Here is a 26,511-nt window from a genome sequence, read left to right as displayed (position 1 = left end):
AACCTCAAATTAATTAAAAATAACTTTTAATTACACGGAAACTCTTGACGGCAGGTTTCGTCATTGTGACAAAGCTATAACGACGCCGTGAAGAAAACAAAAGCTCTATCCCATTGTCGTGATCTTTTCTTCTTAAGTGGGAGAACAGGGGAAAAAAAATAACATTACCCCACAGGCCCGCAGACCCACAGTGGCTGCGCAAGAAATGAATCACTTCACGGCGCAGTTGCAATGACTTGGTGTCACGTGATGCTCCAGGTGCAAGATATTCCACTAAACACAGACGCACAAAGAAAGGGTGAACATGGAAACAATGACGTGGAAGATAAACTAGTAACAAGGTGCAGTCAAATGCCCATAGGTCCTGCACACATCTGTCGAGAAGCATCTGCTGTTAAAGCAGGCTGTTAGTGCAGTGCTGCTCCAGATTCACAAACTAATGGGGAACCTAATGGGAAACACCTTTACTATCCGGGCCGTCGAATACATTATCTCCTCACCCCCCCCCCCAGGCGCCCCATTTTTGGGGGTGGGGGGGGTTCAACCTCGAATTATATACGGTGAAAACAAATCTTTAAACCCAGTAAACAAGTTATATTTGCAATGTTCTCTTGCTTTAATATTGAAGAACCCTCACTCTCCCCCCCCCCCCCTTTCAATTGTAGCCTCCCAGGTTAAAACGAGTCGTGTTCGTAGCTCCCCCGCCCCACCCCTCCCACCCCACCCTGAACCGTAATGTGCAGTCTCTAATGGTTATTCCAATACAGAGCTGAAGGACAGCGCTTTTCGGCTGAAGTTCGTTCAGGTGCTGGAGAGCAGATTGTTTTGGACATCCAAGGTCTGTCGCCAGTTCCTTCCCCGTTCTTCATTCATCGTCAAAGTTCTGCTGCAGCAGGAAGTTTGCAGCCAGATTCTCGTTCTTCTCACAAGCAAAATAGGCCTGAATGACCAGGCCTTCCGGGAAACCCAGGGCTTTTAGCTGTGCATGAAAGGGAAAAGGCAAATGACAAGCGAGTACCTGAATGCCCGTTCATATGGAGACTTTAACATAGTTACACCATAGTCGCAACACTGCATCAGATACTTGTTTTAAACTGAGGCACACAGGGGAAAATTAGGACAGGTACTGAAGAGAGCGCGAGCGAGAGACAGGCAGAGAGAGCGGGCGAGGCGCAGAGCGGGCGAGGCGCAGAGCGGGCGAGGCGCAGAGCGGGCGAGGCGCAGAGCGGGCGAGGCGCAGAGCGGGCGAGGCGCAGAGCGGGCGAGGCGCAGAGCGGGCGAGGCGCAGAGCGGGCGAGGCGCAGAGCGGGCGAGGCGGAGAGAGCGAGGCGGAGAGAGCGAGGCGGAGAGAGCGAGGCGGAGAGAGCGAGGCAGAGAGAGCGAGGCAGAGAGAGCGAGGCAGAGAGAGCGAGGCAGAGAGAGCGAGCCAGACAGGCAGAGAGAGCGAGCCAGACAGGCAGAGAGAGCGAGCCAGACAGGCAGAGAGAGCGAGCCAGACAGGCAGAGAGAGCGAGCCAGACAGGCAGAGAGAGCGAGCCAGACAGACAGAGAGAGCGAGAGAGACAGACAGAGAGAGCGAGCCAGACAGAGAGAGCGAGCCAGACAGACAGAGAGAGCGAGCCAGACAGACAGAGAGAGCGAGCCAGACAGAGAGAGCGAGCCAGACAGACAGAGAGAGCGAGTCAGACAGACAGAGAGAGCGAGCCAGACAGGCAGAGAGAGCGAGCCAGACAGGCAGAGAGCGCGAGCCAGACAGGCAGAGAGCGCGAGCCAGACAGGCAGAGAGCGCGAGCCAGACAGGCAGAGAGCGCGAGCCAGACAGGCAGAGAGCGCGAGCCAGACAGGCAGAGAGAGCGAGCCAGACAGGCAGAGAGAGCGAGCCAGACAGGCAGAGAGAGCGAGCCAGACAGGCAGAGAGAGCGAGCCAGACAGGCAGAGAGAGCGAGCCAGACAGGCAGAGAGAGCGAGCCAGACAGGCAGGGAGAGCGAGCCAGACAGGCAGGGAGGGCGAGCCAGAGAGGCAGAGAGAGCGAGCCAGAGAGGCAGAGAGAGCGAGCCAGACAGAAAGAGCGAGAGACAGAAAGAAAGAGAGAGACAGAAAGAAAGAGGGCAGAGAGAACCCAGGGATGCTTAGGCGACCAGAACTGGAGGGACACAGGTACATCGAAGGGTTGCAGGTGGTTACAGAGCTAGGAAGGGTGCGAGCCATTGTGGGATTCGCAAACGAGGGCGAGATACAAATGAAAGGAAATAGCAAATTGCAAATGCAGCAAAGCTTGGAATAGCAACCCCAAAACAGGTCATACAGGCAAGCTTAGAGTAGACACTAATGAGTTAGGGATTTAATTTGAAATTAAGGGCTTGTTAGATGCTGAAGTATAACAAAGACCTTATTTTCCCAAAGCTGGATTTAAATATTAGTTTGTGTTTCCTTTCAATCATCTTTCCCCTTCCCCCCAATCATTTTTAATAATTATAAAGAGATAAAAATAAATTATGAATGAGTAACTAATAGTTTGTAATGATCGGCTGACTATCAGATCTCAATGCTATCAACATAACAGGTATTGTCTTGGGACACTCACAACCAGGTTCCATCGATCGCTGCTCTGTGCTGACTCAGCTGATGTTCATCTGGCATGCTGGGGATGAAACTGCGATTGCCTTCTATACCCAACGGAGGAACAGAGGAAAAGGCAATGCAGGATTGTCATTCCTCATTGCTATCCAATGTTACGGCCACAGTGACGTGGAGGGATGTCAGGAAAGGGCAGTTAAACAGTCTGGCTACAAAGCTGCTCAAGATGGTTGTTGAAGAGGGAGACTGTGGGGCACCTGCTGCTTGTACAACAATAACCCAGCACCGTGGGGACAGGAATAGAGAAAAGGATTTATATTCTTGTAAGTAACCACTTGCTCAAACTGCACAGCCTGCCAGAGTTGTCCATGCGTCAGACGATATAATCCTCTCGGGTTCACCCACAGAATCCCGACAGTGCAGGAGGCCATTCAGCCCATCGGATCTGCACTGTCCCTCCGAAAGAGCCTACTTAAGCCCACACCTCCACCCCATCCCCGCAACCCAGCAACCCCACCCAACTTTTTGTGGACACCAAGGCAATTTAGCATGGCCAATCCACCTAAAGTGCACATCTTTGGACTGTGGGAGGAAACCCACGCAGACAAGGGGAGAACGTGCAGACTCCGCACAGACAGTGACCCAAACCGGGAATCGAACCTGGGACCCTGGAGGTGCGAAGCGACAGTGCTAACCACAGTGCTACCGCGCTGCCCTAATTGCAGCCCCTGACTAAACATTACTGCGAGTGGGAAGGTCTCTCTCACGACCCATCAACCCGGTGGATTTCTCAGTCTGATAATAAGAAATGCATCATTCACATAGCACAGAACCAAAAACACCAAAAGGTCGCTATGCTGTGCTAGGTTGAGTTGTTCGTCTCAGCCAGAGAGCATCTGGGATGTTAAAATGGACCTCAGTGGCCCTCGCTCAGTCAGGGTTCCTTTACCTGCTCACTAAGTGAGCAATAGGGAATGTGCTGTGCTGGGGATTAATGGGCCAGGCACATAGGGAGCAGTGCGCCAATTATAATAGCGCAGCGAGAGGACGTTCACGGGAACACTGCCTGCCACCATGCCAGTGATGTACATGTGTCAATACCGGGCAAGGTTAGGATGGGGTCTGGGAGGAAAAATAAATAACAAATAACACTGCTTTCAGATAACTTTGGATGAAAGATGTTATTAAGTAGGCAATTAATGAAAACCCAAAGCGTTCGGATTTGTAGGAACGTTGAAAGGGTCACCGCTAGCTTAGCTACGTTCCTTTGGTGATCATTACTGACCCGCTCTATGGCTTCTTTCTCTTGGGGTGTAACCTGAACGTAGCTCGACTGCGAGGTGTCCTCGCCAACGGCTCCCAGCTCCCCTTCGATCTCCGCAACATCCTCCACCGGCTCGTTTAACATCTGGATGAAGTACTCTTGGTGCTGGCTGATTTGCTGCGGGGAAGTTGTCGTCAGTGATGAGGCACTCATTTATATTATTACATCAAAACATCGACAAGCAAGTACGGCAGCGTCAGTTATGGAAATGAATTAACAACCCAAATTTTGCCCCACCACATTGTGAAATTGAATTCAACAAGCATGACAATTTGTAGGCTAGAGTGAATGATCAGGAACAAAGCTAAATAGTTGATTCCTAAAGACCTCAAGGCAACGAGGGAAGGGCAAAATAAGGTTCTGCTAATGTCACTCGCTTAGAAATCATAGAATCCCTACAGAAGGAGGCCATTTGGCCCATCGAGTCTGCACTAACCCTAGAAAAGAACACTATCTAGGCCCAAGCCCCCACACTACGCCTGTAACCCACTAACCTCACCTAAACATTTGGATACCGAGGGGCAATTTAACATGGTCAATCCTCCTAACCTGCACATCTTTGGACTGTGGGAGGAAACCCACGCAGACACAGGGAGAAAGTGATAACCCCACAGAGACAGCCACCCAGGGCCGGAATCGAACACTGGCAATGCGAGGCAGGATTGCCAACAACTGTGCCATCGTGCCGCCCAAGAACATATCCTTCGAAAGAGCACCCAACCTGGGCCCAATTCCCCCACACCATCCCCGCAACTCCATCCAACCGTTGGTCACTTGGGGGCAATTTAGCATGGCCAATCCACCCAACCTGCACATCTTTGGACTGTGGAAGGAAACCGGAGCACCCGGACAAAACCCACGCAGAGGCGTGGAGAATGTGCAAACTTCCCAACAGTCAGCCGAGGTCGGAATCGAACCCGGGCCCCTGGCGCTGTGAGGCCGCAGTGCTAACCGCTGTGTCACCAATATGACTTCCTCACAGCAGAGCAGAAACTTATTAGATATTCTTTTTTGAACTCACTTTAAGGTGAGAAACGGCAGTGTCAAGATGTATTCCGGAAGGCCGCTCCCCTTAGTTGGGCCAGATTAAAAACTCTACACACCCCTCCCCACCTCAGTCACAACTTCTTAAATGACAGCAAAGTTTCTGCCCCCACTACCCACTCTGCAATTTTATCACTCTGTGCAGGTGGAACTGTCTCAGTTTGTCCCTTCAGCCGTTGCACGTCTGTCCTAATGCCGCAGCTTAACTTGAAGTCTTCCCACCTTTCCTACACCATGAGTATTTTTATCACCTCAGAGGTTAGGTTGCTGCAATCAATGCGCTAAAGGAGCTGATGGCTTTTTCACCCTTACCTGCAGTAGCTGCGGGTTCTCTCTGCCCAGCTGCTGAAGCAGGGCTGGCAACATCGAAGGATTCTGCTGGAGTACCTGCCTCATGTTCTGGAACTGGGGAAGCTCCCGGAGGAATTCCAAAGGGTTCTCAGCTAGGTGAAAAAGGAAGGAAGAGAGGGGATCTTTTTTCTTTTATATATAAAGTGCTCCTGTCGGGCAGGGTCATTGGAGAAACAGCCACAAAATGATGAATATATCATCTGCACCAAACCTTTAAAATGAACCAACTCATACCATTGTGAGGAGCTGACAAAAAACAAAAACAAGCTAGGTAACCCAAGGCAGGAAAGGAAGGCAACAAAACAGAGTTAGCCTCCTGCTAGTGATTGCTTTCAGGGCATTGTTTTTTTAAAAAAAATAAATTTAGTGTATCCAATTAATTTTTTTCTAATTAAGGGGCAATTTAGCGTGGCCAATCCACCTACCCTGCACATCTTTTGGGTTGTGGGGTGAAACCCACGCAAACACGGGGAGAATGTGCAAACTCCACACGGACAGTGACCCAGAGCCGGGATCGAACCTGGGACCTCAGCGCCGTGAGGCAACAGGGCTAACCCACTGCGCCACCGTGCTGCCCCTTCAGGGCGTTGTTGAAGGAGGCTCGAAATCTGGTCACAAAGCCAAGGCCATTCGGCCTATCAAGTGCATGCCTACTTTCTAGTACATGAACAAGTTGCCTGGTGAAACGCTCAAGCTAGACTAATCGAACTGCCCTACATTGACAGCCTGGGTCCTTACTGAGTGCGCACGCGGAGAAGGCAGCGGTAAGGGCTTGAAGAAACAATTTGGAGCCCTTGAGTCGGGGAAGGGGGCTGGAAGGCAGGGCTCCCTCTCCTGATCGCAATCCAGCGGGAAAAAGAAGCAACTCAGCAGTGACGCTTACAACCCGAGGTCCCAGCGCAGAATGAACACCGCTGTGGGGTGACGGAGTGTCAGCAGCATGTAAATAAGTCACAGCAAGTGCTCAAGCAGAATCAGTTCCAGCATCAATCACCAGGCAGCGAAGCCACACGTCCGGATTTCAGATTTAGCTAATTAGCCCAATAGTCAAATACCCCACCATCTTCCAACTTCTCAACTCGTGCATAAATACTGGTCATACCGAGGGCCCGCAGCACCTAAGGCACCCTGCCCCAGCATCTCCTGCACTGCACTGCAGAGACAGTGCCAGGAAAGAATAGGGCGGGAAACAGTTAAACTAAAATCACCAACAACTGCAGCAAAAACCCACAAATCTTTCATCGCGATAAACAAGCAGAAGCTTCGTCAAACGAGAATCAAAAATACTCAGAATCTGCGGGGAGAAAAATAGCGAATGCTTCAGGCCGATGATCATTCGTCAGAATTGACTTGTGAGCATAATTACGCAGAGTGTTCCTTACGTGGTCGTTCTGGGGTAGTCAATGGATCAGACTCCAGACTCTCTTGAGACGCTGAACTCTCCTGCACTGGAGTTTCAGGTATACCCTGTAAGCAGAGAGAGAGGGGAGAGGAGAGGTTCAGCTTGGCTGTGTCAGCAAAGTCAAATAACAAGTTTTACAGCAGCGAGATAGTACGGTGATGTATAAATACTGCATCATTCCCTCCCCCAACTTCAATTATTCCATTGAATCATAGAATTCACAGTGCAGAAGGAGGCCATTCAGCCCATCAAATCTGCACCAGCACTTGGAAAGAGCACCGCATTTAAGCCCACACTTCCACCCTACCCCCGTAACCCAGTAATCCCACCTATCCTTTTTGGACACCAAGGGCAATTTAGCGTGGCCAATTCATCTAACAGCACGTCTTTGGACTGAGAGGGGAAACCGGAGCACCCGGGAGGAAACCCACGCAGACACGTGGAGAATGTGCAGACTCCGCACAGACAGTGACCCAGCGGGGATTCGAACCTGGGACCCTGGAGCTGTGAAGTAACTGTGCTAACCTGCACACCAACATGTCAACGGTCGGTACAAAAAACTGGTTATTACGGTGTAGTAAAATGCACTGTATATACAGGAGATACCGCGCACACACTCATTATTAAGCACGACATTTCAACTTGGACAAGGTTAGTATTATCCCATACCGAAAGAAAAATCGCTTGAATGTGCCATTTTGCATTTTATATATTTACGGTATTTATTCCTTCACGGGATATAGGCTTTACTGACTGTGCCAGCATTGGTTGCCCATCCCTAATTGCCCCAGAGATGGTGGTAGTGAGCTGACTTCTTGATCCACTGCAGTCCACGTGGTGTAGGTACACCCACATGGACGGGTTGGGGGCCGGTTGAACTCAGTCGGCTAGACAGCTGGCTTGTGATGCAGAGGGAGGGCGTGGGTTCAATGGTGGAGGTTATTCATGAAGGCCCCGCCTTCTCAACCTTGCCCCTCGCTCATGGTCTGGTGATCCTCAGGTTAACTCACCATCAGTCAGCTCTCCCCCCTCAAAAGGGGAAAGCAGCCTATGGTCATCTGGGAGTATGGTGACTTTACCTTACCTTAACCCATAGAAAATAGGAACAGGAGGAGGCCATTCGGCCCTTCAAGCCTGCTCCGCCGTTCATTATGATTCTGGCTGATCACCCATCTCAATAGTTTGATCCCGCCTTGCTTTCCCAAATCCTTTATTCCCCTTTACCCCAAGTGCTAGATCTAACTGCTTCTTCTTTAAAAAAATTTTTTAGAGTACCAAATTAATTTTTTCTAATTAAGGGGCAATTTAGCATGGCCAATCCACCTACCCTGCACATCTTTGGGTTGTGGGGGCGAAACCCAGGCAAACACAGGGAGAATGTGCAAACTCCACACGGACAGTGACCCAGAGCCAGGATCGAACCTGGGACCTCGGCGGCATGAGGCAACAGTGCTAACCACTGCGCCACTGTGCTGCCTATCAAACTGCTTCTTGAAAACATACAATGTTTTGCCCACAACTACCCGTGGTGACAAATTCCACAGGCCGACCACTCGCTGGATGAAGAAATTTCTCCTAATCTCTGTCCTAAATGGTCTACCCCGTATCCTCAGACTGTGACCCCTGGTTCTGGACACCCCCCACCATCGTGAACATCCTTCCTGCATCTACCCTGTCCAGTCCTGTTAGAATTTTATGGGTTTTTATGAGATTCCTCCTCATTCTTCTCAACTTCAGCGAATACAATCCTAACCGACTCAACCTCTCCTCGTGCCGGATCCCGCCATCCCAGGAACCAGGGAAGGAGTTCAAGGATTTTGATCCAGCGACAGCGAAGGAACTGCGATATATTCCCAAGTCCGTTTTTCTCTCCTCTCTTACTCCAGCCTTGTTTGCATAGACTAAAGGCGCATTTTATTTTCCAGAAGAAATCTCGTGACCCAAAATGTGGTGATCTCGCTACTGCAGGGAATGGCTGAAGCAAATGGTACAGGTGCACTGAAGGGGAAATTACACAGGTTTATGAGGGAGAAGGGAATAGGGGGTCACACTGGCAGATTTTAGATGGGAGGAGGCTCGAGCGAAGCATGAACAGCAGCATGGATTGGATGGGCAGAATGGCCTGTTGCTGTGCCATATATCCTACATAACCTTACACAAAGGGAAACACCCCCACCTTGCACCCCATTACTTTGCCAGGAACAGTCAGGTAAACAAGTAGAAAGCGGTGAGAACAGCACCCACCCCTGTCCACACACACACCTTACCGTCAGCAGGTACTCCACAGCCCTGTGCGGGTTATTGAAGCTTGCCCTTAATGCCGCCACCACCTGCTCACGTTCATAACCCATCGATATAATTTCTGTCAGCATGGTCTCGTAAGCCGCGTCCCTCACTGCAAAGGAGCAATTTAAACATTTTATTATTATAAACACCCTCTTGTGGTATACTGGCAAAGGCAAAATTACATTCTTCTATACACTCCGCAATATCCAGCATTAACAAAGGAGAACAAAGTGACCAATGTTCAACATTGATTCTTGTCAACTTCAGGTTAACAGATATACTGGAGAATGGATGTACTGGCACTGGAGTGCGTGCAGGGGAAATTCACTCAGTTGATTCCGGAATTGAGAGGATTAGCTTATGAGGAGAGACTGGAACTATAAGGTGGCACAGTGGTTAGCACTGTCGCTTCAGTGCCAGGGTCCCAGGTTCGATTCCCGGCTTGGGTCACTAACTGTGCGGAGTCTCCACGTTCTCCTCATGTCTGCGCGGGTTTCCTCCGGGTGTTCCGGTTTCCTCCCACAAGTCCCGCAAGATGTGCTTGTTAGGTGAATTGGACATTCTGAATTCTCCCTCGGTGTACCCGAACAGACGCCGGAATGTGCCGATTAGGGGATTTTCACAGTAACTTCATTTAAGTGTTAATGTAAGCCTACTTGTGACAATAATAAAGATTATTATACTCATTGGAATTTAGAAGAATGAGGGGGGAGGCATCGGATAAAAAAAATATAAAATTATGAAGGGAATAGTTGAGATAGAAGCAGGGAGGTTGTTTCCACTGGTGGGTGAAACTAGAATTAGGGGGCATAGGGAGCAGATTTAGGACTGAGTTGAGGAGGAACTTCTTCACCCAAAGGGTTGTAAATGTGTGGAATTCCCTGTCCAGTGAAGCAGTTGAGACCACCTCGTTGATGTTTTTAAGGCAAAGATAGATAGATTTTTGAACAGTAAGAGTTATGATGAGCGGTGGGTAAGTGGAGCTGAGTCCACAAAAAGATCAGCCATGATCTTATTAAATGGCGGAGCGGGCTCGAGGGGCCAGATGGCCGACTCCTGCTCCTAGTTCTTATGTTCTTATAATTAACACAAGTACCAGCAGAACTTCCATAGCATGGCTCAATGTCCTCAAATAATAACAGAGGTGTTGCCATACAGAGGAATGGTTACCAGAAGGTGAGAGACAGGTAGTGAAAAATGCACAGGGCTTTCCATACATCCTAAGACACCTTGCAGAAAAAATAAATTGATCGACAAACAAATGCCTTCCATGCATTGGACGATCAGACAAGTGTGAATGCTTACAGTTCCCTCCTGCGGTTCATCATTGTACAATTCTGCTATCGCTGCTTTATGTATGTCACAACCACTTTTCACGGCAATGGCAGATCACAAGTTGTCAATATAGCTTTTAATAATTGTAGACTTGGCTGTTTCATTTCCTTAACCCCATCTCTTGCGTTTATTGAAACAAAACAAAAAGGACTGACCTGGCGTTGTGTTAGCACCATCGTGGGGCAAGTCGTCAGGCAAGTCACTCTGCAAACCTGCTTCTGACATTAGGTCCATCATTGATACTTGCGTAGGGTGCATGTCACTGACTGACAATGGGGCAGAGAGTATACCACTCCCCGAAGAGGGCATCGAACTGTGAATACAAATTTTAGAAGCATCTTGAACCAATTATTTGGTAACATGACATTGTTCTGAGGTACATGCTGACTCCAGATTCCAAGAGATTTAAGCCCACTGGTTGCATTTGGCACCACTATATCTGAACCTCTACCCCTGGTGGCAGAACCGGAGAGCCAGGTATTTGTGTGTACAACTTGGATGTTGGGGGTAAGGGAGCCAGATTTAGTTCAGGGCATGCAGAAAGCTGGTTCACAGACACTGGTCTCCCAGAACTGATATTCAAGTGAAGTGTTGCAGATACTGGAATTCGAAATCAAAACAGACAACTTTCTGGAAATCCTCCGCAGTCAGACAGCAGAGAAGCACTGATACCATTTATGAAACATATTTCTGGGTATTCATATCCTACTACAGATCGCAGCGTGTGTGGTTCCTTTGACACAGCATCAAGGCTGCTCACTGTGCCAGTTTTAACTGACTGCCATCAAGCTGAAAAGGAAGAGAGCTCTGATTTACTTACTCCAAAGACAATTTGCCCACTCTCCCTTCTAGTCCTCGTTTGAAAAAAATGAAAATGAAAATCGCTTATTGTCACAAGTAGGCTTCAATGAAGTTACTGTGAAAAGCCCCTAGTCGCCGCATTCCGGCGCCTGTTCAGGGAGGCTGGTACGGGAATCGAACCGTGCTGCTGGCCTGCCTTGGTCTGCTTTAAAAGCCAGCGATTTAGCCCAGTGTGCTAATAGCATTCATTGATGCAGGACAGGGCTTCACAGCTGCTGGCTGCCTTCATTTCCTTGCCCGCTAGGCCTATTCCCAACATCCAATCCGAGCACGAAAGTGCTACTCGCCCATGGAAGGCATCGGAGATGACGTTTATTTTATCCTCATTTGACCATCGCCTACTTTCTGGGAGTGGGTGTGGAATAATGCTCAGAAACTGGAATTCTGGCTTACTGCTCGTCTACCTCTTCCGGGGCACTGAGGCCAACTGCACTGCTGCCAATCTGAGAGCCACTAAGACGTCACTGCAGTAGATTTAACCGAGGAATCTCCTAGACGTGTTTTCAAGACCCTCCATGGCCCTGTCGCTCTCTATCTCTGTAATACCCTGCAACTCACAACCCTTCAAGATATCTGCGCTCCTCGCATTATGGCCTCTTGTGCATTTCCAATTATAATTGCTCTTCCAGTAGTGGCCATGCCTTCAGTCGACTGGGTCTCAAGCGTTGAAATCCCCTCCCTATACCCCTTCACCTCACTTTCCTCATTTTAAACAAATCGGAGATGACGTTTATTTTATCCTCATTTGACCATCGCCTACTTTCTGGGAGTCTCGGTGTCTATGGTGCTATGTAAATGCAAGTTGCTGATACAGTTTACACTGCTCAGCATATGCACATGGGAGTGAAATGACGAACTGACCAAGCGGAGCTTCCCCTGGAGATACTTTTAAAAAACTAAATATATACCCAATTATACATTTTTTCCAATTTAGGGGCAATTTAGCATGGTGGGTTGTGGGGCGAAACGCACGCAAACATGGGGAGAATGTGCAAACTCCACATCGACAGTGACCCGGGACCAGGATCGAACCCAGGTCCTCGGTGCCGTGAGGCTAACCACTGCGCCACCGTGCCGCCCCTCCCGACACTTAACAGCAAACCTGTAAAGCACACATTTTCAAGCCAAAGAGTCTTTTCCACACCTCGGGTGGGGGAAAGAAACATGTTACAGCACTTCTCCTTTCACTTCAAGGGAATCGGAGAGTGGCTGGCTTGATCTTATTTTGGCATCTTTTACCTGGATATTGAAACAGAGCTGGTAATAGTCTGGGCCTGGCTTCCATCATCTGTATTCTGTTTCTCTTCTCCTTCGAGCTGCGACTGTGTGGAGGATGACCCAACTGTAGAACCCGATCCCGTGTCTATGGGAGTGGTTTTGGGCTGTGGGTTTTAAAAGAAAAAGTTGCATACTTAATCAAGTCTTTGCCCAAAGCCGTTGAGTTAATTAGCAGTTAGGTGTCTTGTTATAACGCACAAAGAATGCATTGTTTGCCTGTAACATGTACTGAAATTAGATGAACGGGTCCACAACGAGGGTGGTGAAAATTGGGGGGAGGGACTCGATGCAAATCCTGCTGAGATTAAACTCTTCAGCCTCCCACTCCCAAACTCTAACCATCTGCACATTGACAATACAAAGAGTATAGATAAAACGCTTTTCAAAAAATTTCCTTGCCAAATCATTCACCGCCTTTGCTCATGTGGGTGACAAGTTTGAGGTTGTTGCAACCCACTGCAAGAAATAGCTCTTCCTTGCAATGTCCTGCATCTCTTACCCAAAACCTTAAATTTGTGCAATTTAGCCTTGCACCGTCAGTTAACCACAGTTTTTCTGTATCTACCTTATCTGAACTTGTCATAATCTTGTCCACTGCCATTAAACCTTCCCTCAATTTCCTTTGATCCCAGGATTACAAGCCCCAGATTCTCCAACCTAACCTTGTAACTAAAACACCTCTCTCCTGCAACTACTCTGGTTTAAAAATAAAAGGGCTCCACTGCTAGAAACCCCCAAAAATATGACACACCTTTGTCACCATGACAACAACAAAATTCTTCTCGTCGATCTTGTATTCCTTGAGCTGTACCTCGTTGCTTAGAATCTTCCCAGCATATATGAGCTTCTGACCAGCAACAGGGAAACCAGTGCCCTTTTCTGCTTCAATAGATTCTTTCAGCGCTTGCACCTGTCAAATAACATTTTGTAAAGACAGTAATAAAGTCAGACACAGATGAGCTAGCATCGAGAATAACCAGAACAGTGACCCTCCCAGTCAAGGTTTACGACCTTACACTTTGTATTTACACCTCCTCCATGTCCGTCCGATAGTCATTTCCATTTAAGAAAATGCGCTTCTGGCATTTCCCTTCCGACTTACTAGGTTTTAAGCACCGAGTAATGTGATCCACATAAAGGTCCCCGGCTTCAAATCCTGGTCTCTACCCAGTTAGCTGGTGCCAGACAGGGAAACAGTTGGGATATCTATAAACGGCTTCTATGCCAATGGGCTAAGGAAGCAAAAGAAAAACCCACTTCTGGATTTCCTGTGCTGACTGCAAATTCATTGGCAAGCAGACCAGGGTTGTCCCTGCCACTAGAACTGGAGCAGAACAGGTTTTAAGACAGTAAGGGAGAAAATACAGCTGGCCAAAATATTACAAATAATCTAAAATATAATTTTAATTACATTTAGTGCCAACAATCAGGGTATTCAAAGTGTTGTTCTGGTAACTGTACAATTTCTAATTTAAGGAATACATTTTTCAAAATAGATTGTTACGGACCATTTTTCTTTTGTTTTTAATAAATTTAGAGTACCCAATTCTTCTTTTTCTCCAATGAAGGGGCAATTTAGCATGGCTAATCCACCTACCCTGCATATCTTTTAGGCTTGTGGGGGGGTGAGACCCACGCAGACACGGGAGAATGTGCAAACTCCACACGGACAGTGACCCGGGTCCGGGATCGAACCCGGGGTACTTGGCACCGCGAGGCAGCAGTGTTAACCACTGCGCCACGGTGCCACCCCATTGTCATGTAACATTGTTTAAGGTGACTAAAGCAACATTAACACAGGATATCAGAACTGATGATACAACACAAGCAATATTACAGCAGACACGTGCAAGATATGAATACCCCTGCAGATCCGTGGAAACAAAGCAGGGAAGGATATCCAAAACGCATCCTTGAAGATACCCCGAGGTATTAACACTCCCAAAGCTTGCAGCCGATGAATTGATCACTGTTGTGCTGAAGGCAAACATGCACAGCGAGGCTCTGCAAAGCGAGGCTCAGCGGAGGGAACGGACCGGTAATCCCCAACGACGTAGCGTTGGCCAAACTTCTGAAGAAAGCCCAGAGTCTTCTATGAACAATTGTCGCAGATCTTTTGCATCCGCAAAAGGCAGATAGGGCCTGGATTGAATGTTTCACATTGATAACAGTTCTCCAGAGCAAGGTTAGCTCAGTACTGCATCAAAGTGTCAACTTTGATTATCTGGTCAAGTCCCCGAGTCCACAACGGCTCTGGTTCAGGGGACAGAGGGCCACTGCTGAGTCACACTAATGGCAGCAGCAGCACTAAAACATTAAATATCTGCCGCCGTGTGACACAGGTTAAGGCGCCAACAGTAGATTGTGTTTCATGCCGAGTGGAGTTAAGTGCTGCCATGAATCAAGCATCAACACTCATATACTGCAGATTTACAGTAATTACTCCCATTGAAGGGAATACCTCTGCAGATTATTTGTCATTATTAGTGGGCAAACATTAAAGTTTCTGCCCGTTATAACCCACTGCCCCTGCAGCAAATTAATATTCCCACAAATTAATGTCAGCGCACAAGCTGGAATCAATTCTCCTGCAGTTTATTAAATTATTGACCCTCGGGCACACCCAGTAATCAATCCTCCCAAATTACAGACCCTCCAGGTATTGGCACGACAAAGATCAGCAATTCATCACTTCAGATAATTCTAATGAGCGGCACAGTGGTTAGCACTGCTGCCTCACTGTGCCAGGGACCCGGTTTCGATTCCAATCTCAGGTGACTGACTGTGGAGTTTACACCTTCTCCCCGTGTCTGTGTGAATTTCTTCCGGGTGCTCCAGTTTCCTCCCACAGTCCAAAGATGTGCAGGTTTGGTGGACTGGCAGTGCTAAAATGTCCTTAGTGTCCAACAAGTGGGTGAGGTTAAAGGGATAGGGAGGGGGTGTGGTCCTAGATAGGATGCCCTTTCAGAGGGTTGGTGCAGACCTGATGGGCTGAATAGCCTTCTTCTGCACCGTAGTTACACTATGATTCTAATAATCTGACAGCAGAGTGAGGTGTGTGGTGCAGGGAGTGTAACAATCCCGAGAGCTGGGTTCAGACCAAACGGCTGAGGTGAAGACATTGGCTGTCTAACTTCACTTGTGAAAGAAAAATGAGGTCTCTGCATTTAGGCCACGATGGCACTAAATTGACGATCTCACTTCATGGCCCCAGAAAGGCCCGTTTAAGAAATCGAAAATTGCCGTTGTTGGTGCCGTGGACTTACCTATTCCCATTACTGAGAAATCGACCAAAGTATAGTTTTCATTTGCGTGATATGGAGGGCACTATCAAACCCGACCCACTTTCAGATTAGCAATCACCAAGTTTTAGAGTTCTCAGTATTCACAAGGATACTTTTGTTAAAAAATTTAGAATGTCCAATTGATTTTTTTCCAATTAAGGGGCAATTTAGCGTTGCCAATCTACCTAACCTGCACAGCTTTGGGGCTATGGGGGCGAAAACCACGCAGACACGGGGAGAATGTGCAAACTCCACACGGACTGTGCCCCGGAGCCGGGATCGAACCTGGGACCTCAGCGCCGTGAGGCCACAGTGCTAACCCACTAGGCCACTGTACTGCCCTTCACAAGGATACTTAATGGAATGTACAAAGCTAAAGTCAGACTGCAGAGAAGCACAGAAAACTGATAAACGTCAAACTAAGACCGTCCTCATTGTTAAATGCAGGCAGAGCAGCTCCAAAACCCAGTTTTTCACCTGATAATCAACGAGCACCGCTCCATGGGCGGCACGGTGGCACAGTGGTTAGCATTGCTGACTACGGCGCTGAGGACCCGGGTTCGATTCCTGGCCCTGGGTCACTATCCGTGTAGAGTTTGCACATTCTCCCCGTGTCTGCGTGAGTTTCACCCCCACAACCCAAAGATGTGCAGGTTAGGCGGACTGGCCACGTTAAATTGCCTCTTAATTGGAAAAAATGAACTGGATATTCTAAATTTATTTTTTTTAAAGTCTGCACTGATCCTATCTAAGAGGACCCAAAAGAGACCCATTCCCCCGCAACCCCATCTAACTGTTGGACACCAAAGGGCGATTTAGCACGAGCAATCCACTTCACCTGCACATCATTGGAGCGTGGGAGGAAACCAGAGCACTCGGAGGAACCCCGGGTCCCTAGCGCTGTGAGCCAGCAGTGCTACCCTCAGGGGTCTGGTCGACTGTGGGGCGAGAGGGCTCGGGTGGGGGGCGTACGGGGGGGGGGGGGGGGGGGGGGGGGAGGAGAGAAGGCTCGGGTGGGGGGTGCACGGGGGAGGGGGGGTGCACGGGGGAGGGGGGGTGCACGGGGGAGGGGGGGCGCACGGGGGAGGGGGGGGCGCACGGGGGAGGGGGGGCGCACGGGGGAGGGGGGGCGCACGGGGGAGGGGCGGGCGACGGGGGAGGGGGGGCGCACGGGGAGGGGGGGCGCCACGGGGGAGGGGGGGCGCACGGGGGAGGGGGGGCGCACGGGGGAGGGGGGCGCACGGGGGAGGGGGGGCGCACGGGGGAGGGGGGCACACGGGGGGCGCACGGGGGAGGGGGGCGCACGGGGGAGGGGGGCGCACGGGGGAGGGGGCGCACGGGGGAGGGGGGCGCACGGGGGAGGGGGGCGCACGGGGGAGGGGGGGCGCACGGGGGAGGGGGGCGCACGGGGGGAGGGGGGGCGCACGGGGGTGGGGGGCACAGGGGTGGGGGGCACAGGGGTGGGGGGCACAGGGGTGGGGGGCACAGGGTGGGGGGCACAGGGGTGGGGGCACAGGGGTGGGGGGCACAGGGGTGGGGGGAACAGGGGTGGGGGGCACAGGGGTGGGGGGCACGGGGCACAGGGGAGGGGGGCACGGGGAGGGGGGCACGGGGGAGGGGGGGCACAGGGAGGGGGTACGGGGGAGGGGGGGGGGGGTACGGGGGAGGGGGGGTACGGGGGGGGGGGGTACGGGGGGGGGGTACGGGGGAGGGGGTAGGGAGGGGGGGTACGGGAGGTGGGCACAGGGGGGGGGTACGGGGGAGGGGGGTACGGGGGAGGGGGGTACGGGGGAGGGGGGGGCGCACGGGGGGGGGGGCACGGGGGGGGGGGCACAGGGGTGGGGGGCACAGGGGTGGGGGGCACAGGGGTGGGGGCACGGGGCACAGGGGAGGGGGGCACGGGGAGGTGGGCACAGGGAGGGGGGGTACGGGGGAGGGGGGTACGGGGGAGGGGTAGGGGGAGGGGGGTACGGGGGAGGGGGGGTACGGGGGAGGGGGGTACGGGGGAGGGGGGTACGGGGGAGGGGGGTACGGGGGGGGAGGGGGGTACGGGGGAGGGGGGTACGGGGAGGGGGGACGGGGGAGGGGGGTCGGGGAGGGGGGTAGGGGAGGGGGGGTACGGGGGAGGGGGTACGGGGGAGGGGGGTACGGGGAGGGGGGGTACGGGGGAGGGGGTACGGGGGAGGGGGGGGTAGGGGGAGGGGGGGTCGGGGGGAGGGGGGGTGGGGGACGGGGGAGGGGGGTAGGGGGGAGGGGGGGTACGGGGAGGGGGGTACGGGGGAGGGGGGGTACGGGGAGGGGGGATACGGGGAGGGGGGTACGGGGGAGGGGGGGGTACGGGGAGGGGGGTACGGGGGGTGGGGGTACGGGGGGGGTACGGGGGAGGGAGGGTACGGGGGGGGGGGGTACGGGGGGAGGGGGGGTACGGGGGAGGGGGGGTAGGGGGAGGGGGGGTACGGGGGGGGGGGGGTACGGGGGAGGGGGGGTACGGGGGAGGGGGGGTACGGGGGAGGGGGGTACGGGGGGGGGGTACGGGGGAGGGGGGTACGGGGAAGGGGGGTACGGGGGAGGGGGGGTACGGGGGAGGGGGGGTACGGGGGAGGGGGGGTACGGGGGAGGGGGGTACGGGGGAGGGGGGTAGGGGGAGGGGGGGGTTACGGGGGAGGGGGGGTACGGGGGAGGGGGGGTAGGGGGGGGGGGGTACGGGGAGAGGGGGTACGGGAGAGGGGGTACGGGGAGAGGGGGGTACGGGGAAGAGGGGGTACGGGGTAGGGGAGAGGGGGTCGGGGAGAGGGGTACGGGAGAGGGGGTACGGGGAGAGGGGAGAGGGGGTACGGGGAGAGGGGGAGAGGGGGCGGGGAGGGGGGAGAGGGGTACGGGGAGGGGGGAGAGGGGGTACGGGGAGGGGGGAGAGGGGGTAGGGAGGGGGGAGAGGGGGTACGGGGAGGGGGGAGAGGGGGTACGGGGAGGGGGGAGAGGGGTTACGGGGAGGGGGGAGAGGGGGTACGGGGAGGGGGGAGAGGGGGTACGGGGAGGGGGAGAGGGGGTACGGGGAGGGGGGAGAGGGGGGTACGGGGAGGGGGATGAGGGGGTACGGGGAGGGGGGAGAGGGGGTTACGGGGAGGGGGAGAGGGGGTACGGGGAGGGGGGAGAGGGGGTACGGGGAGGGGGGAGAGGGGGTACGGGGAGGGGGGGGGGAGGGGGTACGGGGAGAGGGGGTACGGGGGGGGGGGAGAGGGGGTACGGGGAGGGGGGAGAGGGGGTACGGGGAGGGGGGGAGAGAGGGTACGGGGGAGGGGGGTACGGGGAGGGGGGTATGGGGGAGGGGGGGTATGGGGGAGGGGAGTATGGGGAGGGGGGGTAATTCCTGCCTCACCGTCAGCTCGGCGTCGATCTCGATTTTGAAGGTTTGCTGCTGCAGCGTTTTCACGGTGATGAACATGGTGGCGGCCGCGCCTCAGCCTCCCCCCCTCGGAGAGAGGGGGGTAGAAAAGCAGTCTCCCTCCGCCGGCCGGCCGCGCCGGGCCGCCGCCTCCGCGCTCAGTGTGCTGGAAATTTCCACCAGGCCCCGGGCGGCCTCAGACTGTCGCCATCTTGACGGAAGGTCGGCAGCGTCGTCATGGTGACCGGGTGCGTCACGCGCTCGGCCCGATGATGTCACGCGTTTGACCAGGAAGTGCTGCCAGTCACATTGACTTGTCCCATACATACACACCACTGCTACAGGAATGTCTTATCTTTCCCACACCTTTAAAAAATTGACCTACTTATGATTTTGAGAACGGACAAAATAAATTAGAGGGGGAAAAAGCATTTATATTTCATGTACAGTTGTGTATATTTTCCAGTCAGCACGTCCACACTGACTCTTACCAATTCTGACAGGTGCACCATAGAAAGCATGCATCACAGCTTGGTCTGGCAACTGCTTGGCCAAGGCAGTAAGATACTACAGAGTCTTGATCACAGCCCAGTCCATCACGCGAACCCACCTCCCGTCCATTGACTCTGTCTACACCTCCCACTGCCTTGGGAAAGCGGGCAGCATAATCAAAGACCCCTCTCACCCGGGTTATTCCCTCTTGCAACCTCTTCCAAAGTATGAGAGCACGGACTAACCGATTCAAAAACAGCTCCCCCACTGTTCCCGGACTCCTAAACGACCCTCTTACTGACTGATCTCATCACACATCATTTTCCTGAATAGTCGTATAATCCATATGCTTCACCCATTGCCTTTGTATTTATATTATGTATTTATGTATGTCCTATGTTTTTTCATGTATGGAACAATCTGGACTGTACGCAGAACAATACTTTTCACTCTATCTCGGTACATGTGACAATAAATCAAATCAAATCATTTTTATAAATGGACACAATCAGTTTTCATAGTAAACATTCAGATGGTCACTGAGCTTTATTAATCCATCTCTGTGTCTCAAGGTGCAAGTCGGTGCCATACAAGTGACGCAAGCTCTCCCCCATCTCTCTGATGGTCCCCAGTTGTGTGTCTGACTGTGCTGCCAAGTTAGCAGGTCACAACCCCACAACCGCTTCCATCTAGAGGGCCAAGAGCAGCAGACACATGGGAACACAACCTTCCCACCCCCACTTACAGGTCCCACCCCCGCCCCAGGATGGGTAATATACTCTCCAGGATGGGTAATATACACTGGCACTGCCAGCCACACCCTAATCCTACAAATGAATTTTTAAAACGCCAAATAGCATCTCCAAGCAATTTTTCTTTGGGAATGGGATATACTGACCCTGTCCAAGCTGATAAACAAATACTGGCCCTGCCAGAAATGTCCACAACCCGTAAGTGACTACAAAAAAATTGCAGAACATCCTAAATCATTTAATAACAAACTATAATGCAATTCAAGCGCAATTAGGTCGGGGCTGATTCCACTGAATCTTTATCAATGGAAAATTCAGGTTGACTACCGGTGGCATTCGTGAGTGGAGCGGCTGCATGAAGGGGAGGTTCCCGCCTTCGGATTTTTTGTTGACATTTGGGGGGGGGGGGGGGGGGGGGAGTATTTCCGGGCGTTTTTTTCTCTGATCTTTTCGGTCTTTAGGGCTCAAGGGACGGGTGCCAAACTAAAGTGGCTCAAAACCAGTGAAAAACCCCACGGGCAGCCAGAGCGGAGGTGTCGAGCCCGGAGTGCGCGGCAATTGGAGCAGCGGGGACGGAGTCTGGCACGAGGCAGTCGAGGCGGCAGGCCCGAATCCAAGGCGTGAGGCAGCCGAAAGTCCAGAGTGATTCTCCATCTTGAAGGGGGCTAACAGGGCCCCGGAGTGCTCCTCACAGCTCCGGGCCCTGCAGTTCTGGCTGTGGGTTCGCGCATACGCGCGGCGGCGGCCACCTGTGGCGGCGGCCCCTGCAACATGGCCGACCGACACCGCAGACCGGCCCCGACAATATAGGCCCCAAACCGCCCCCCCCCCCCCCCAGGATCACGAGGGCCCGCCGATCGGTGGCCCCCGATCGCAAGCCTAGACATCCTAGAGGAACCCCTCCCCCCCCATGGTGACGGATTCCCCCCCACCCCACCAGGGCGGCCACGGACTGTGTCCGCAGCTGCCACTCCGAGCTGCCACTGGGTGGAACCATGAGTGAACCACGCCGGCAGGAACTCGGCCAGTTGTCGGCGGAGAATCGCTGCGAGAGCCTCTTTCAATGGCCCCCCAACCGGCGCCGCGTCGACCACACATGCGCGAATGCCAATGATTCTCCGGTCCCCGAGCGCAATTTCTTGCTCCTCTGCCCTGTGCTTCGGCCTAGCGAAGGGGACCTGCTGGAGTTTCTAACACTCGAGAAAATAAAGTTCAAGTTGAGGGGGAGGATGGAAGAGATCTACAACTCATGGGCCTTGTTCATCATGCATTTTCACACATTGGATGACATCGAACATTAGTGGAGGGGGGGGGGGTAGTTGTGGGGGGGGGGGCTTGGAATGTATAAATTAATGATGATTCATTTTCATTGGGGTTTTGTATTCAAAATATTGGGAGCTGTTTGAGGGTGGGCGTGATGAGGGGATTGTTGGCTAGGGGATTGCCATCGCATTTGTTGTTATTGTTAATTATTTGTTGCTGTAAATAGGATTAAAAAGTGAAAAAGGTGTCTTTGGTGTCCAGTCTAAAGATGTGCGGGTTAGGTGGATTGGCTATGCTAAATTGCCTGTAGTGTAAGGTTAATGGGGGGATTGTTGGGTAACGGGTATAGGGTGGATACGTGGGTTTAAGTAGGGTGATGATGGCTCGGCACAACATTGAGGGCCGAAGGGCCTGTTCTGTGCTGTACTGTTCTATGTGTCAGTTAGCACCGTTGCTTCACAGCGCCAGAGTCCCAGGTTCAATTCCCGGCTTGGGTCCCTGTCTGTGCGGAGTCTGCACGTTCTCCCCATGTCTGCGTGGGTTTCCTACGGGTGCTCCGGTTTCCTCCCACAAGTCCCGAAAGACGTGCTTGTTAGGTGAATTGGACATTCTGAATTCTGTGTACCTGAACAGGCGCCGGAGTGTGGCGACTAGGGGACTTTCACAGTAACTTCATTGCAGTGTTAATGCAAGCCTACTTGTGACAATAATGAAGATTATTATTACTAATAGATCATGACAGCCACTCATTAAAAGAGGGAAGATTTCAGAAGCAGCAGCATTCGGGACTTGAGCTATTAGGAAAATCTGCCAATCCAACTGGCCAATTTTGCTATCGGAATCCAAACTTTGAGCACTGCAGTATTAATGTCAGTCTACTTGTGACACCAATAAAGATTATTATTATTATTAGGGGCTGGGAGTGGCAAATCCTGCAAATTAATTTGAAGATGCTTTTTATTTTTATGACCTGTCAAAATATTAAACCGAGCTGAGTTGACAGCCACTCTTATACCAGGGGCGTTTTGTTGTTTCCATGTCTCAGTTTTCCAAACGAAGATATTGTACGCAATAAATATGCAGTGCCCACCGAAAGAAATGTCGGTCAGCGTAAACTAGCACAACGACCGAAATGATCATTCTTAATCAACTACCAACCTTAGCTTCTGCATAACTCCTCTTCAAAGGTTCCGATAATCATTGGCGCGACAGGCAGGAGCAGAATCAGCTCACGGTCGGTAAACTGCAATTCTTTTAGTTGTGCAATAGGGCTTCAGCAATATTAACTCTAGTTATCGGCTGTATTTGTTTGTTTGCCCACAGGTTTATCGCTTCCCCCACCTGCCTTTTGAGGCCCTGTTCCATTTTGGAGGGTACGCAATGTGCCAGGCCCCCGTGAGACTGAAAACGACCAGTACTTGGACTGACAACGCGACAGTCACCCCCGTCCAGCACCTCGGGCCTAGAGCGGTTCTTCCTTTAACAAACGACGACAGCGGCGTTCCGAGGGGCCTTGGAAAAATGGCTCAAATTGTAAACGGCCAACAAATAATTTGCATGATTAAAAAAAAATGTAGGTCGAGCACATCATTACCAGGAGGCATAAATGGGAGGGAAAAAAAAATCTCCAAAACGAAAAACAAAATAGATGAAAATCACAAGCTGTTGTTTGGACATGGGGGAACGCTCAACTAGAAACTGGTGGAAGCAGAATCTAATAGCTCTTCACAGGGAAGTACATTTTTAGTTGTCAATTATTAATCCAAGAGAGAAATGGGACCAAGGGGGTTAACGATGACAGCCAGAATATGCATGACAGATGAATTGATCTCCTACAGTGCTACAAAATTCAGCTGCAGTGATTTAGCGTTTCAAGCCAGCTGCAAAAAAAATAATAATTCTCATAAATTTAGGGTACCCTATTATTTTTTCCAATTAAGGGGCAATTTAGAGTGGCCAATCCACCAAGGAGCATGGGGAATGATTGATCAGCAGGGATAACCAATAGGGTCAGCCGTGGGAGGAGATAAACATCAAAAGGCACAGCACAGCCAGTATGACAGGGTTCAGCCATGAAGCCTTCCCTGACTTTATTCTACACTCCAGACAACACCCCAGCTGCAAAAATAGCAGAGCTGGATCATTCAGCCCCGTCTGCTGTGCGATTCAATAAAGATGGCTAATCTTCCAGTTTAACTCCACATTCCTGCCCTATTCCCCTCCCCCCCAAACTATCTCTGGCTGTATCTACCCACAACATCCCTGGAAATATATCGCTGGCCCTTCGTCAGTACCAGTTCAAAATCCAGTACCAGCCTCCCCGAACAGGCGCCGGAATGTGACGACTTGTGGCTTTTCACAGTAACTTCATTCGAAGCCCACTTGTGACAATAAGCGATTTTTTTTCATTTCAACTCCCTCCCTCAGAGCACTGTACCACATGGACTGCAGTGGCTCAAAAGGGTGTAACTTTCTCAATTAGGAATAGATAATAAATGTTAGCCTTGCCGTGACACACTACAATAACAAAAAACAAATGGTGTATTTGTCAATGGATCACTAAAGACAGGACAGGTTAATAGGGTGGTGAAAATGGCAAATGGGACACTTGCCGTTATCAATCGAGGCATAGATTACAAATGCAGGGAGGTCATGTTGGAGCTTTGATGAGGTCACAGCTGGAGTACTGTGTCCAATTCCGCTTGCCACATCATAAGGTAAAAAGCTTTTTTTTAAACCCAGAGGGCAGTGACGGTCTGGGATGCACTGCCTGGGGGGGGGGGGGGGGGGGGGTGGTATAGGCGGATTGCGTCACATCCTTTAAGAAGTACCTGGATGAGCATTTGGCACGTCTTAACATTCAAGGATATGGGCCAAGTGCTGGCGAATGGGATTAGGTAGGGAATGTTGGGATTCCAAAGCCCCTGTCTCACCCAACCTCTCCTCACCGAGGTCGAGTGAGACAGGAGCAGAGAAGCGTGTCCTGGGCTACATCACTGTGGAACTGGGGGGGGGGGGGGGGGGGGGGGGGTTGTAACGAGGTAGGAAAAGCCCCCTTTTTACAGCACACTGCCAAAAGGTGTTTAAAGGAACAAGTCAAAGGTATGTTGTTCAGATAAAGTGGGTGCAACCAGAGAAAAGTTGGGGGGCGGGTTCAGTCCAGGGGAGGGTGGTCAGCCCAGGAGGTGGGTGGATCAGGCCGCAGTGGGAGGCGGCAGGATTCAGGCTAGGGCACAGTGGGAGGGGAAGAATTGAACTGGGTTGTGTGTGTGTGGTGGTGGGAGGTGTCCTGGGAGAGGCTGGATCTGTTCTTTAAGATAGTTAGTCTGGACTTTCAGTTTCATATGGCAGCTTAAGAGGGAAGACCCACTTACTTTCCACAACTTTTACCCCAGAAAGGTTGCGTTTCTGAACTGGCAGGAAGCCTGGATGAATCTATGTACAGGAGAGCCATTACAGGCTGTGCAGGAAAGGTTTAGAATTTAATATGAAAAATGAAATGAAAATCGCTTGTCACGAGTAGGCTTCAATGAAGTTACTGTGAAAAACCCCTAATATCTTCCTGAAAAGGCAGGGAGGGTGGGGCAGCAAGTTAGAGGTTGGTGACAGTATTTGCTGTGTATTTCACCATTAATCTGTTATAAATAAACAGTAATTGTGTTTCAATTTACAAAACTGTTGACTGTAATTACTGGGCAGCCAAGTGCCAAAGACTTCATGTACTTCTACAGTATTAGCAGTATTGGTTAATTCACTTGTGTTGCGACTCTGGGGCATGCGGGGCTGGAATTGACCGTGTACTTGCCCAGGGTGGCGTGCAGTACCCAGGGGTGTCAATCTGGTGAAGCTATTACACAGGACTACATGCGGGTCAAACAGCAACCACATGGGCCAACGGATCAGATCCAAAGCTATGCCACATCCAGTCGAGAATGGCGGAGGACAATTACACTCGCTGGAGGAAGAGGCTCCACAAATGCTCCCATCTTTACAGTGGAGGAGCCCACCATATCCACAATCCTCAGCCAGAGGTGCAGAGTTGATGGCCTATCCTTGCCTCCTCCTGAGGTCCCCACTATCACAGATGATGTCAAGATTATAAAGAAACAGCTAACGGCACAACAATATTCTAGCAGTACAGAAGACCCGTGCCCCTTTTAGCTGCACTGGAACAGCTTGGACTGCAATTGCCCAGGTATGTCCTGTACACCAGTGCAGGACAAAGACAACCTAGTTGATCACCACCTAGGGCGATAGTGGTTAGCACTGCTGCCTCAGTGCCAGGGACCCAGGCTCAGTTCTGGACTTGGGTAACTGTGAAGTTTGCACTCATCCACCGTCTTTGTGGGCTCTCTCCGGGTTTCCTCCCACAGTCCAAAGATGTGCAGGTTAGATGGGGTTGTGTGGACTGGCAGGGGAGAGTGGACCCAGGTAGAATGCTCTTTGAAGGTCGGTGCAGACTCGACAGGCCTCCTTCTGCACTGTAGGAATTCGATGATCGGTCTACTTTTGATCATCTGAAAGTGATGGAAGGGGGGGTCTTGACAGTGCTATCAAGCGGCACATCCTTAGCAATAACCTGCTCACTGACACAAGTTTGGGTTAAGTCAGGGTCACTCAGCTCCAGTCCACATTACATGGTTCGAACATGGAGGAGAGCTGGACTCCAGAGGTGACATTTGACTATGTGTGGCAGTCTTCTTCTCCTTGCAACCTGCTTTCCCACACAACGTGCGAGTTGCCAGCAAGCTTGGATACATTATTTGCAAGGAAGGGGAGGTGGTATAGAGCTCAAGCGTGGATCATTGCAGTACCCCAGCCCAAGCCTGTTAACTCCTACAAACAGCTCCAAACCGGGAAAAAAAGCCTACAGTAGTCA

The 26,511-nt window shown here is 51.7% G+C and overlaps 1 protein-coding gene across 2 annotated transcripts; it reads right to left on the bottom strand.

Moving 5' to 3' along the window:
* Positions 1 to 9: 9 nt before the first annotated feature.
* LOC119957120 (UV excision repair protein RAD23 homolog A-like) lies at positions 10 to 22,934 on the bottom strand. 2 transcript variants are annotated; one of them, XM_038784837.1, is made up of 9 exons: positions 22,791 to 22,934; positions 13,211 to 13,369; positions 12,421 to 12,563; positions 10,476 to 10,633; positions 8,967 to 9,094; positions 6,680 to 6,764; positions 5,259 to 5,389; positions 3,864 to 4,019; positions 10 to 979 (listed from the first exon to the last, which is right to left on the bottom strand). In XM_038784837.1, exons 2-9 carry the CDS (start codon positions 13,220 to 13,222, stop codon positions 866 to 868), a joined length of 927 nt encoding a protein of 308 aa, XP_038640765.1. In that variant the 5' UTR covers positions 13,223 to 13,369; positions 22,791 to 22,934; the 3' UTR covers positions 10 to 865. The 2 variants fall into 2 exon arrangements, with proteins under 2 accessions (XP_038640765.1, XP_038640764.1); XM_038784836.1 differs by lacking the exon at positions 22,791 to 22,934 and adding an exon at positions 19,120 to 19,372.
* Positions 22,935 to 26,511: the final 3,577 nt, after the last annotated feature.

This window comes from Scyliorhinus canicula, chromosome 25, assembly GCF_902713615.1.
Source record: "Scyliorhinus canicula chromosome 25, sScyCan1.1, whole genome shotgun sequence".
Taxonomy (NCBI): domain Eukaryota; kingdom Metazoa; phylum Chordata; class Chondrichthyes; order Carcharhiniformes; family Scyliorhinidae; genus Scyliorhinus; species Scyliorhinus canicula.
Note: the sequence above shows the minus strand (reverse complement) of the source record. Positions and strands in the feature narration are given on the sequence as shown.

Bases quoted from the DNA above. Each gene is read 5' to 3' on its own strand.
- LOC119957120 (XM_038784836.1), bottom strand. From the start codon at position 19,185: ATGTTCATCACCGTGAAAACGCTGCAGCAGCAAACCTTCAAAATCGAG. The intron at 6,765-8,966 runs GTAAGGTGTGTG...CTCTGCTTACAG, and splicing joins CTGTGGAGTACCTGCTGACG to GGTATACCTGAAACTCCAGT. The intron at 5,390-6,679 runs GTAAGGAACACT...TTTTTCACCTAG, and splicing joins GACTACCCCAGAACGACCAC to CTGAGAACCCTTTGGAATTC.